The 13,124-nt window shown below is 40.5% G+C and overlaps 1 protein-coding gene across 1 annotated transcript; it reads right to left on the bottom strand.

The window, feature by feature from the left end:
* Positions 1-998: 998 nt before the first annotated feature.
* On the bottom strand, positions 999-12,872 carry mrps30.L (mitochondrial ribosomal protein S30 L homeolog). Its single transcript, NM_001096652.1, is given in 5 exon segments — positions 999-1,357; positions 5,476-5,652; positions 7,923-8,028; positions 9,795-9,940; positions 12,297-12,872. Coding segments are annotated over 5 exon segments (1,245 nt in total). The 5' UTR covers positions 12,850-12,872; the 3' UTR covers positions 999-1,094.
* Positions 12,873-13,124: the final 252 nt, after the last annotated feature.

Below are 13,124 nucleotides of genomic sequence, written 5' to 3'. Positions count from 1 at the left end.
GTGTCTCTCTGTGTGTGTGTGTGTGTCTCTCTCTCTCTGTGTGTGTGTGTGTCTCTCTCTCTGTGTGTGTGTCTCTCTCTGTGTGTGTGTCTCTCTCTGTGTGTGTGTCTCTCTCTGTGTGTGTCTCTCTCTGTGTGTGCATGTGTGTGTGTCTGTCTCTCTCTGTGTGTGCATGTGTGTGTGTCTGTCTCTCTCTGTGTGTATGTGTGTGTGTCTCTCTCTCTCTCTCTGTGTATGTGTGTGTGTCTCTCTCTCTCTGTGTGTCTGTGTATGTGTGTGTCTGTGTATGTGTGTGTCTGTGTGCCTGTGTGTCTGTGTGCCTGTGTGCCTGTGTGTCTGTGTGTCTGTGTGCCTGTGTGTCTGTGTGCCTGTGTGCCTGTGTGCCTGTGTGCCTCTGTCCCTCCGTGCCTCTGTCCCTCCGTGCCTCTGTCCCTCCGTGCCTCTGTCCCTCCGTGCCTCTGTCCCTCCGTGCCTCTGTCCCTCCGTGCCTCTGTCCCTCCGTGCCTCTGTCCCTCCGTGCCTCTGTCCCTCCGTGCCTCTGTCCCTCCGTGCCTCTGTCCCTCCGTGCCTCTGTCCCTCCGTGCCTCTGTCCCTCCGTGCCTCTGTCCCTCCGTGCCTCTGTCCCTCCGTGCCTCTGTCCCTCCGTGCCTCTGTCCCTCCGTGCCTCTGTCCCTCCGTGCCTCTGTCCCTCCGTGCCTCTGTCCCTCCGTGTCTCTGTCACTCCGTGTCTCTGTCACTCCGTGTCTCTGTCTCTCCGTGTCTCTGTCTCCCTGTCTCCATCTGTCTCGGAGACATATTTATTAAACATGCAACTACTGAGAGACACAAGAAGTAAACAGGTGGCTGGTCATTGGCGCTTACAATCTAAAACATTGTGTAAATGTCTCTGTAAAGTGGTGGTTGTGACAGATACATTGACTTCAAGAAAGGGTTGGTTGTCTGTATAGCAGGAGAGAAAATACTCTGTAAAATATGTATATAAAAATAACCAAACTAAATCTTTCAGCAAATACTTTATTTGCATAGCAACACATAAGTGCGTTCTATATGTAAATATATACAGCCCCAAGCCCCCAACAAATCAGCAAACGCCTCTACTGTGAGCCGTTAAGAAAGAACTGAACCAGCTGCTTAAAAACATCATCATTAAATCCTTTCACGTCCGTTTCCTCCACAGATTCATACAATGGAGAGCTTTGCGTTCCCCAACAAATGTTCTTTCGGGAAGGATTTTTATCCGAATCGGCAGATAAGGCCAAAGTGTTCAGTTGGTAACAGAAAAAGGAGAAATATTTCCCATCGGAGATGATACCCTGTGAGGTGAACGGCCGAGTCAAGTCATCGTGACTCCAGAAACCTACAAGAGAGTCAATAAAGAGTTGGATGGAGATGATGAAAGTTCCTGCTCGTTTGCTATTGTACTAATGACCTACAAGACAGCGGATATGCTTCCAATATTTAATGGAGAAGTATCAAAAAAATAAATATACAAAACCGAAATAAGATGTTTTCTAAAATTAATTCTGACCCATTTCCGAGCCCCCCTATTGGATCTGTTATTTAAAATCAGACTCCCAACTCCTGTATGAGCAGAGTATGAATAGTGACAGATACGTAGAGCGGGAGAGCTGATTATTTCAGAAAATGATACCATTTTTTAATTGGTTATAAAGGTAAGGTATCCGTTATCTGGAAAGACAATCCAGAAAGCTCCGAATCTGCGGAAAGGCCATCTCCAATAGACTCCATTTTATCCAAATTTATAAAAATGATTTCCTTTTTCTCTGTAATAATAAAAGAGTACATTGTACTTGATCCCAACTAAGATATAATTAATCCTTATTGGAAGCAAAACCAGTTTACAAGAGTTTCTAGTAGACTTAAAGTATGAAGTAGGGATGCACTGAATCCACTATTTTGGATTTTGCCCAACCCCCAAATCCTGCCCCAAAGATTCAGCCGAATACCTAACTGAATCCTAATTTGCATATGCAAATTAGGGGAGGAAAGGGGAAAACATTTTTACGTCCTTGTTTTGTGAGAAAAAGTCACTTGATTTCCCTCCTCACCCCTAATTTGCATATGCAAATTCGGATTCGGTTCGGCCGAATCCTGCTGAATAAGGCTGAATCCCGAACCGAATCCTGGATTCGGTGCATCCCTAGCATGAAGACCCAAATTAAGATAGTAAGTTACCTTTAACCAGCCTATTGGGTTTATTTTTGGTGGCAGATTTATCAAGGGTCGAATTTCGAGGTGATTGGAGTTTTTTTTTTTTTTTAAAATGAAGTACACTGAAATTAGCTCGAAATTTAAAAATTAGATCCTTGACAAATTTGCCCCTTAATGTTTAAATGATTTTCTAGTAGACTTAAAGGGGTGGTTCACCTTTAAGTTCACTTTTAGTATGATCTAGAGCGGTGAAAACTTTTCAATTGGTCATTATTAATTTTTAATCGTTTTTTAATAATGGACCTTATTCTTCTGAATCTTCCCATCTAAAAATAACAAATGCTCTGTAAGGCTACACATTTATTGTTATTGCTACTTTTTATTACTCATCTTTCTATTCAGGCCTCTCCGATTCATATTGCAGTCTCTTATTCAAATCAGTGCATGGTTGCTAGGGTAATTTGGACCCTAGCAACCAGACTGCTGAAATTTCAAACTGGTGAGCTACTGATTAAAAACCTAAATAACTCAAAAACCACAAATAATAAAAAATGAAAACCAATTACAAATTGTCTCAGAATATCACTCTCTACGTCATACTAAAAGCCTATTTAAAGGCGAACAACCACTTTAAGGTATAAAGATCCAAATTACAGAAAGATCCTTTACCAGGAAAAGCCCTGGTCCGGAGCATTCTTGATAAAAAAGTCCCATACCAGTATTTAGAAAATGTATATTCCGGTGATGATGCTGAATCTTATATGAAATTTACATTTTCGCGAGGCTTATATTGTCAATCAATTATAGGCCTATATAGAGAAGGCCTATATACATGTAGAAGGACAAGCTAGTCATTCATCTCTTTGAAGGCTATGTCCCGGAGAATGGCTTTTAAACTAAGGTCTGTTGGGCTTGTGGTGCTGTTTGTATTGGGCAGAGAAATGTCTGGAGGTCATATACAGAGAGCAACTATCAATGTTACATTATGTAATTGGAGCAGGTGGTTCTGTATTAATTGCACAGTTCATTAGACTTGTCATTAATGACTCAGAGAAGAGCACTGCAAGTAATGTATCTGCTTTTGCGGATGACACAAGAAACCAAATCCATCCTGGACGTGTCATCCTTGCAGATATGATTCAATGAAAATACAGATACAGGGCCTCTTATCCAGAATGCTTGGGACCTGGCTCTTTCTGGATAACGGATCTTTCTGTAATTTGGATAGTCATACGATAAAGCGGACCTGTCACCCAGACACAAGAATCTGTATATTAAAAGTCCTTTTCAAATTAAACATGAAATCCGATTTCTATTTTTATTAAAGCATTCATAGCCTGTTGTAAGCTCATTTAATCATCTCAGCTGTCAATCAAATATTGTCTGCTCCTCCTCTATGGCTTAGGCAATTTCTTTCTCTTTCCATTCAGCACTTCCTAGATTTCACTGCTCTCCACACATTCCCCCGTTCTCTTCACCATTTAATTGTGTAACCAGGGGATGGGGATGGACATCAGGTCCCCCATTCTGGTGCACAAACAAGATTCTGAGATGATGCAAATCTTGTCTTAATAACAGTGTAGACAAAATGGCTCCTGCCTGCTTGCTATAATTATGAATTCCCAGACCGAAGGAAACAAGATTCAAATAATTGATATAGTGTAATTAAAGTTAATTTTGCTTGACTAATGTGATAAAATAGGATTTTTGAATTTTTTTTGGGGTCACAGGTCCCCTTTAAATCTACTAGAAAATCGTGTAAACATTAAATAAACCCAATAGGCTGGTTTTGCTTCCAATAAGGATTAATTATATCTGAGTTGGGATCAAGTACAAGCTACTGTTTTATTATTACAAAGAAAAAGGAAATCATTTGGATTATTTGATTATAATGGAGTCTATGGGAGATGGCCTTTTTGTAATTCAGGAGCTTTCTGGATAACGGGTTTCCGGATAATGGATCTCATACCTGCACATACAAGGTTATGCCCTATATAAAGAGATTTTTGACTAGTAAATCTTTCCCGGAGACACAAGGGCATCCAATGCTATTCAAATAAAGGATGTAAGGTAAAGCGGTTGTACTGGTAGATGCATTCGATTTAGGACAAATGCTTTTACTCTCCAACACTCTAAATGCACCCTTGAACTTGAAAAGGGCCTTTTGAGGCATGGGTAGAATGTGATGCTGCAAAGCTGAACCCCACTCTCCTCAGATGGTAAGTTTCTGCTCTCAAAGGTCCATTCAGGTTACCCCCTTTTCACCATTAGTGCAAAAAGCAGGGATTTTCCGCTTTGGTGCTATTCTTATGTGTACCACTAGGTTAGGGTTAGGGCTAGAGAACAATATTAGCAATGCAAACAAATCCTTTAGCAGAGGTGTCAGGAACTGCTATCTCGTTAGCAGCCCATTGTTCTGTTGTTTTGGGGGAGGGAGGGGGTGATATTACTCCAACTTGAAGTGCAGCAGTAAAGAGTGACTGTACAAGTCACACGACCTGAGGGCTCCTGGGAAACTAACAATATGTCTATCCCCATGCCAAATTTCAAAATTAAATATAAAAACAAAAAAAAATCTGCTTTTCCCATGACAGTTTCCCTTTAAGATAAACAGGGCAAAGCCTAAAAATTTAAATAAAATCACATTCTATTTTCTGACTTGTACAAGAATAAACAAAGCAAATTAGTGGTCTACAGAGAAGCCCTCTGTATAATGAGCCTAGCAGGCTGCAGTTGGGGGGGGGAAGGGTTTTTTTTTATTTATAAGCAGTTGCTCAGTGGACTGCTGATTTGCTTTGGTTGTGCTCGCAAGAATCAGGAAGTAGAATGTGACTAGTTTAATTTTCCGATTTTGCCCTGTTTAGTGCAAGATATAACAAACTAAAAAAATCCTAATGAAAACAATAGGCAAGAGATATGTCCAGTAAAACTGCACATTGAATGGATGTTAAAAACAGGGGTTGATGCTGCCTCTTTCAATTTTTAACTGTGTGTTTTAGAATTACTGTAAACCATAGATCACTTCCAATTATTCCCCAGCCAGCTATGGTGTATGCCCACATGTAGTGACCCTATAAACAGGTTCAACGGCTGAATAATTTCTCATATTGAATCAATCCCCCATCAAAGAAGCCAATAAAATGCACACACACAGGATTTGTGTATCTGGCATGAGTAAATACCAGACAATAATTACTTATAGGTTCCCTATAAAATATACACACTGGTCTGACAAACCTCTCTCAAGCAGGCTAGTAAAAGCACGATTGTAGTAGCGACGCATACATGAGTAATGAACATTACCTTGGTACATAGCCTGTGCGCCTGTCCATGCAAACAAGCTTGCAATGGCGTTGGCCCTCAGAAAAACTTCAGTCTGGTCGGCAAGGTTTAACTTTGCAAGTCTTTCGCGCTTGAACTTATCAGGCACCATATGAAGCTGCGTGTGCCCAAATTTACAAGGGTCTTCAATTTTGGAACCTAGAGGTGTAATAAACAAACAGGTTACTCTCCTTTTGTGATATAGGCATTGGAACTGATCTAATATTGTACTGATGTTGAGGATTTCTGAATGTTTGCACGCCCGACAATTATATAGTGAATAAAGTACCCCCTCTTGTAAAACATAAGGATATTAGAAGTTACCGAGGAGTTTCATGACCATATAAAAACACGAGGCCGAAGGCAGAGTGTTTTTATACAGGTCATGGAACTCCGAGGTAACTTCTAATATCCTTATGTTTTACAAGAGGGGGTACTTTATTTATTATAATACACAAATTTCAGTGAGTCATGTGACAGAAATTACATCAGAACTCACCGTTTATAACTGATGACATCAGAACTCACAGTTTATAAGGATATAATTTACAAGATATTCATGGCTTTTGTGTATTAAACGATTATGATCCGTTTGCTTCAGAAACTCTACTATAGTTCATATAAACAAGCTGCTGTGTAGCAATGGCAGAAATTGAAAAAAGACTATATGGCACAGGTTAAATAGTGGATAACAGATAACACCATTATGTTCTACAGAGCTTATCTGCTGTGTAACCTGAGCCTTTTCTCATTTGAATGGCTGCCCCATTGCTACTAAGGATGCCCTGAATCCACTTTTTGGATTTGGCCGAAGCCTTCGCAAAAGATTTGGTAGAATACCGAACCGAATTTGCATATGCAAATTAGGGGTGGCAAGGGGAAACCATTTTTACTTCCTTTTTTGTGACAAAAAGTCACATGATTTCCTTACCCGGATGGTTTGGGGGAGCCCAAACATGCTGCACTTACTTGCAGAGCCGGGCCCATGCCATCAGCGAGCTGCAGTCTTCAGAAGGGAGAGAGGGCTGGAGCTCCAATGACATCTATCTTCCTTCTTGTGCTCTGATTCACCATGAAGTGTAAGTCCAGGTAAAGCCGCATGGGGATTGGATGGGTGGAGTTTGAACCTCCCCTCTACTTTATCCAATTGCCATGCAGCTTATCCGGGACTTACATTTCACTGGCGAATCAGAGCACAGGAAACTGAAGATACCAGCACCTGAGCTCCCTGGCTAAGGTAAGTGCAGTTTTATTTTTTCTGTTAACTTGTAGGGGCCTGACCAAATGTGTGTTTTTTTTTTTTTAAAATAACTTGTAGGGGCCCTGACCAAATGTTTTTATTAAATAACTTGTAGGGGCCCTGACCAAATGTGTGTTTTTTTTTTTTAAATAACTTTTAGGGGCGCTGACCAAATGTTTTTATTAAATAACTTGTAGGGGCCTTGGCCAAATGTGTGTTATTTTAATAATTGTAGGGGCCCTGACCAAATGTTTTTTTTAATAATTGTAGGGGCCCTGACTAAGGGGCCGATTCACTAACTTCGAGTGAAGGATTCGAAGTAAAAAATCTTCGAATTTCGAAGTGTTTTTTGGGCTACTTCGACCATCGAATGGGCTACTACGACCTTCGACTACGACTTCGAATCAAAGGATTCGTACTAAAAATCGTTCGACTATTCGACCATTCGATAGTCGAAGTACTGTTTCTTTAAGAAAAAAACTTCGACCCCCTAGTTCGCCATCTAAAAGCTACCGAACTCAATGTTAGCCTATGGGGAAGGTCCCCATAGGCTTTCCTAAGTTTTTTTGATCGAAGGATATTCCTTCGATCGTTGGATTTAAATCGTTCGAAGGATTTTAATTCCCAGTCGAATATAGAGGGTTAATTAACCCTCGATATTCGACCCTTGGTGAATCGGCCCCTAAATGTTTTTTTTTTTAATAACTTGTAGAGGCCCTAACCAAATGTGTTTTTTTAATAACTTGTAGGGGCCCTCGCCAAATGTTTTTTTTTTAATAACTTATAGGGGCCCTGGCCAATAATGCTTTTTTTAATAACTTGTAGGAGCCCTTGCCACCAATGTTATTTTTAAAACTTGTAGGGCGTCCTTGGCCACCAATGTTTTTTTTTTCTTTAATTTGTAGGGGGCCCTGGGCACCAAAGTTTTGTTTTTTTTTAACTTAGTAGGGGGGCACTTAATGTTTTAACGTTTGTGTCTTGTGTGGCCTTCATACTGATGGGTTAGGAAGGGGTGGCAAGGGGGGCCCAGAAATTTTGCTGTGTGGGGGCCCCGTGATTTCTGATGGCAGCCACGAGGATACTCCTGAAAGCAAATCGCTAATCAGTTTTTTGCATCAAGGGGAATAACTATACCCCATTTCATAGGATAATACTGACTTTCTTTGTATAACACGATATTATCACCTACCTATAAACACATTGTTTTCATACTGTCTTCTGAAGAGAGGCAATCGGCTTGGTTCCATATTGATTACCGGTACTTCCTCTGGAACAGTGTAATCTAGAGGGACAAACTTGGGAATAACAAAATAAAAAACCACAATTAGCAAAGCAGTCACAAAATAGTATTCTATATTTTTATAAACCTCGTGATCCAAACAAGCCTTAAGATTAGAACAAACAGTAATTACAATATACACTGTCATTTTATTGCTTTATCAGTGTTTTAAACAAGAATAAACAGTACTCAACACTCTATGGACTACTATTGGAATGTCATTTATGTCAACTTTTGCCTATACAGTTCTCTATATATTCTTGCCTTGGGACGCACAGCATGACTTCAGCACAGAATAAAAATGTGTTCTAAATCGTCAGTCATAAAGTGTTACAAGTAAATACTGCAGATAGTCAAATATGTTTCTTGAAATACCAATCAGCCCTCTCTGTTACTGCTGATCAGTTAAAACTGCACATATCCTTCCTATTATTAAAGGGTGGCTTGGCATATTGAGCAGCTGGTGATGGAAACTCAGATCTTATCCCATAAAGATGTTAAATGTATACATCTCTTTCACTGCTCTTAACGGGGTTCTTCACCTTCCAAACATTTTTTCCAGTTCAGTTGGTTTCAGATTGTTATCCAGAAATAAATATTTTTTTAAATTACTTTCTATTTGTGACCTTTTTTTCTAATAATAAAGTTTAAAAGTTAATTTTTCCCCATCTTATGTCTTTCTAAAGCTGCTCTGGGAGGGACGGTCGCTAAATGTTCGAATTTTAATTCCCAAACATGAATGTGAGATTTATCACACCTCGACCATGAAAACAGTTCAAATTCATATTTTCGTTAACTAAAAACTGCCGAATTAATTTACAAGTTAATGGCAGAGGTCCATCGATCCATTTGAATATGACATTCAAGTTTTTTTCGGAGGAAAATTTGATTTGAGTTTCGTTTGCATTCAAATCTGATCGTTTCCATTCGATTGAATTTTAGACATTCACATTTTTTCAAAAATAACCTCCCATTCGAGTTGTAAGTGCATTTGAATTTATTAGAGTAAAAAAACAAAAATTTCCATTAATTTGAAATTTGACCTTTGATAAGACTGCCATTAAATTGATACATTTCTTATCTTTGTCCCTGCTGAGCAGAATCCCTGAGTTTCATTAAAGGCAACTGTTAGCTGTGGGAATATTAGCAACGATTATATCAATTCTGAGAATAGTGGCTCAGCTTTCTCTCGTTATGCGTGCGTCACGTCAGAGTGCTGGCTGAAGCGCTTACTATACGCAGAAATGCCATTAAACATGGTCCAGAAATAGAAAAATAAACAGCAATGTTATGGAGGTGTGCCTATTGGGTTTATTTAATGTTTAAATAAATTTCTAGTAGACTTAAGGCATGAAGACCCAAATTACGGAAAGATCCGTTATCCGGAAAACCCCAGGTCCCGAGCATTCTGGATAACAGGTCCCATACCTGTACAAATATGGGATCTGAAAATCGGAAAACGCGTTATCCAGAAAGCTCAGAATTATGGAAAGGCCCGTCTCTCCTAGATTGCTTTTTATTCAAATAATCCAGTTTTTTAAAAAGTATTTCCTTTTTCTCTGTAATAATAATAAAAAAACAGGAACTACTTGATCCCTATTACGATATAATTAATCCTTATTGGAAGCAAACCCAGTCTATTGGGTTTATTTAATGTTAACATGATTTTCTAGTAGCCTATGAAGATCTAAATTACAGTAAAATCCGTTATCTGGAAGACCCCAGGTCCCAAGCATTCTGGATAACAGGTCCCATACCTGTATCAGCACAATCATTACTTACTTCTGGAAGTTGTTGTGGAACCCTAATTTGAACCAGGGGCTTATCGTCAATTTGAAATCGAACATGGTCAACTCGTCCTTTTCTTTTCCCACGAGGAACCGTGGTCTCACCACGACACCAATAAAAGTTAACTTGAGGCTGACGATCTGTTAAAAGAGAAGATTAAGAGGCATTAGCCATTTTTCCCCCTTAAAATGTGGTTTCTGATTGCGGTACACAAAAAAGTTATAAAGCTTATATATTTGAGCATGACTGGCTACTTTAGGAAAACCTGAAGAAAAAAAAAAAAATATTTTGATTAGTGGACAATAATCCACAAGACAGAAAGGTAACAGCAGCTTTACCTGAAGCCTGAGCTGCTACCTGCCCCATAATAAGGAAGCGATATCTTCAGGGACACTATGAAGGTGCGGAGAGGGTGGTATGACATTTAAAAAAATATAAAAAGGAGGTTTTAAGTGTATGAAAGGTTTCCATTAAAATGAGCGGCAAACCATTTAGTTTGCCGTCTACAAAATCATAAGGTGCTGTGTGAATCTTGCCAATAAGGTGCCACTTGGAAATATAATTCAGTTGGTCATATAACCAGATAAATAATCTAATTGAAATTAATCATCTCGTAAAAGATAAAGTATCAAAAAGTATGTAATTTTATAGCTTAAAGGGGTGGTTCACCTTCATGTTAACTTTTGGTATGTTATAGAATGGCTATTTTTAAGATACTTTTCAATTGAACTTAATTTTTTTCTTTTTTTTTATAGTTTTTGAATTATTTGCCTTCTACTTCAGACTCTTTCCAGGGGTCGCTGACCCCATCTTAAAACAAATGCTCTCTAAAGCTACAAATGTATAGTTAATGCTACTTTTTATTACTCATCTTTCTATTCAGTCCCTCTCCTATTCATATTCCAGTCTCTTGTTCAAATCAACGTAGGATAGCTAGGGTCATTTGGACCCTAGCAACCAGATTGCTGAAATTGCAAAGCCAGAGAGCCGCTGAAAAAAAAGCAACATAACTATATACATACATGGCAAGGGCAGCACACCACTCCAATACTGTACTCGGGTCTACAAAAAGTGTTTTAAATAATACAAAAGAGACCAGCAACACTGAGCTTTTTCTTGACAAATCAAAATGAGTGCATTAATACACTAATTTTGATGAATCCACATGTAGCATTAAATAAATACCAGCCAATAGAATAGATTGTACAATTGCATGTGTGCTTTGCAGAAGAATTAGTCTAACGTTCCAGACAATTGGCTTTTTTGGCGATGAAGGCCCATGCACATTCTTTTTCTGCTTTGTCCATTGGATGGTGTGTATTTTATACGGCTATTATACATGATATATTTGTCTAAAGCCCTTAGTGGCTATATATATCTGCTATACTTGCAATTGCATATTGAAAATTCTTTACAAACATTTTTACTTTTACTTCTCTCAAATGGGTTGTTCACCTTTAAATTAACTTTTAGTATGATGTAGAGAGTGTATTCGGATTCAATTTGCATTAGGTTTTCCTTTTTTATTACTTGTGGTTTTTGAGTTATTTAGATTTTTATTCAGCAGATGTCCAGTTTGCAATTTAAGCAATCTGGTTGCTAGGGTCCAAATTACCTTAGTAACCATACAATGATTCGAATAAAAGACTGGAATATGAACAGGGGAGGCTTGAATACTAAGAGGAGTAATGCAAATTAGCAATAACTGAAAGGTGAACCACCTCTTTAATATAGGTGTAAAATATGGGTTATGGTAATGGAGTTTCCCATTATAAAAGAGTCAAGTGATGTGGCAGTTCTATAAGACATTTTTGGAAACTGACTGTGCACACGGTGTGAGTGTCCTCTTTTCAGAATACAATGTGGGCAGTTTGTATGCAACAGGATAACAGAATATGACCTGGGGCAGCAGGGAATGCAGCAGGAGGGCAGCATAGATTGTACCAGAGATTGCAGTGGGGATTGCAGCAGGGATTGTAGTAGGGATTGCAGCAGGGATTGCAGCAGTAACTGCAGTAGGGATTGTAGTAGGGATTGCAGCAGGGAATGCAGCAGGAGGGCAGCATGGATTTTAGTAGGAAATGCAGCAGGGATTGCATCAGGAATTATAGTAGACATTGCAGCAGGGATTGTTGTAGAAATTGCAGCAGGGGGTGCAGCAGGAGGTCAGCATGGATTGTAGCATGGATTGCAGCAGGGATTTCGGTAGGAATTGCAGCAGGAATTGCAGCAGGAATTGCAGCAGGAATTGCAGCAAGGATTTTAGTAGGGATTGCAGCAGGGTTTGTAGTAGGAATTACAGCAGGTGGTGCAACAGGAATTGCAGCAGGAGGTCAGCATGGATTGTAGCAGTTATTACAGTAGGGAATGCAGCGGGATTGCATCAGAAATTGCAGCAGGGATTGTAGTAGGAATTGCAGCACAGATTGCAGCAGGGATTGCAGTAGGGATCTCAGCATGGAATGCCCTGCTGTAGACACTGGAGCTGTTCCTTACCCAGAGAGGCGTGTGTGAGCAGTGGGTTGTTGCTGGCACATCGGCTGCTCATGGCAGACACCAGATTACAGAGAAAAGGGGCTGCTGAGACTTCCTGGCTCCTGTACAGGTACGTGCGACCCTTCTTGGCGTAGTGATACTCCTGTAACAGCGCCTCACACACCAACTCCCTCAGCTCCCGCACTTGTTGCTCTCCCAGGGCCCCGGGGCCCATTCTCTCGGGCAGCCCGGGCACATAGGCGGTGTTAGTGAAGTGCTGGTACCAGCGGTCCGCATTCAAGGCGAAGGTTTGCGGATACACCACGTACTTGAGCCTGCGGAGGCCAGTGATAAGCTTTAGTTTCTCAGTCACAGTGCCGGCATTATGCACCAGCTTGTGATGTTCCTCCACCCTGCGCCGACTGGCGGCTTTACTCTTTGCAGTCAGGGAGGCAACAACGGGCGGGTAGAGCGAAGCAGGAGCTTCTGTGCGAACTGGCTCCGGGGTCCGCCGCAAATGAGCTGGAAGTCCGGCATCTCGGTTCAGCATTGACACTATTCTGCGCGTCGCCATCTTTGGGTTGACGGGAAAGGACGCGACCCTTTGAGAAGCGTAGTCATTGGGCACGCGCGAGTCAGCTGACATCCAATAACGCCAATCGGAGAGTACATTGAGTGGAACGCAGGAGCGAACCGAACCAATCGGAGAGTACAATGAGTGGAACGCAGGAGCGAACCAATCGGAGAGTACTATGAGTGGAACGCAGGAGCGGGACCAATCGGAGAGCTCACAGCATAAAGCGCGGTTGACGGTTTCTACCAAGTTTTATTGCATGCCACAACCAAGTG

This window comes from Xenopus laevis, chromosome 1L (genome assembly GCF_017654675.1).
Source record: "Xenopus laevis strain J_2021 chromosome 1L, Xenopus_laevis_v10.1, whole genome shotgun sequence".
Classification (NCBI taxonomy): domain Eukaryota; kingdom Metazoa; phylum Chordata; class Amphibia; order Anura; family Pipidae; genus Xenopus; species Xenopus laevis.
The sequence above is the reverse complement of the archived record's forward strand: the minus strand, read 5'-3'. Positions and strand labels throughout refer to the sequence as shown.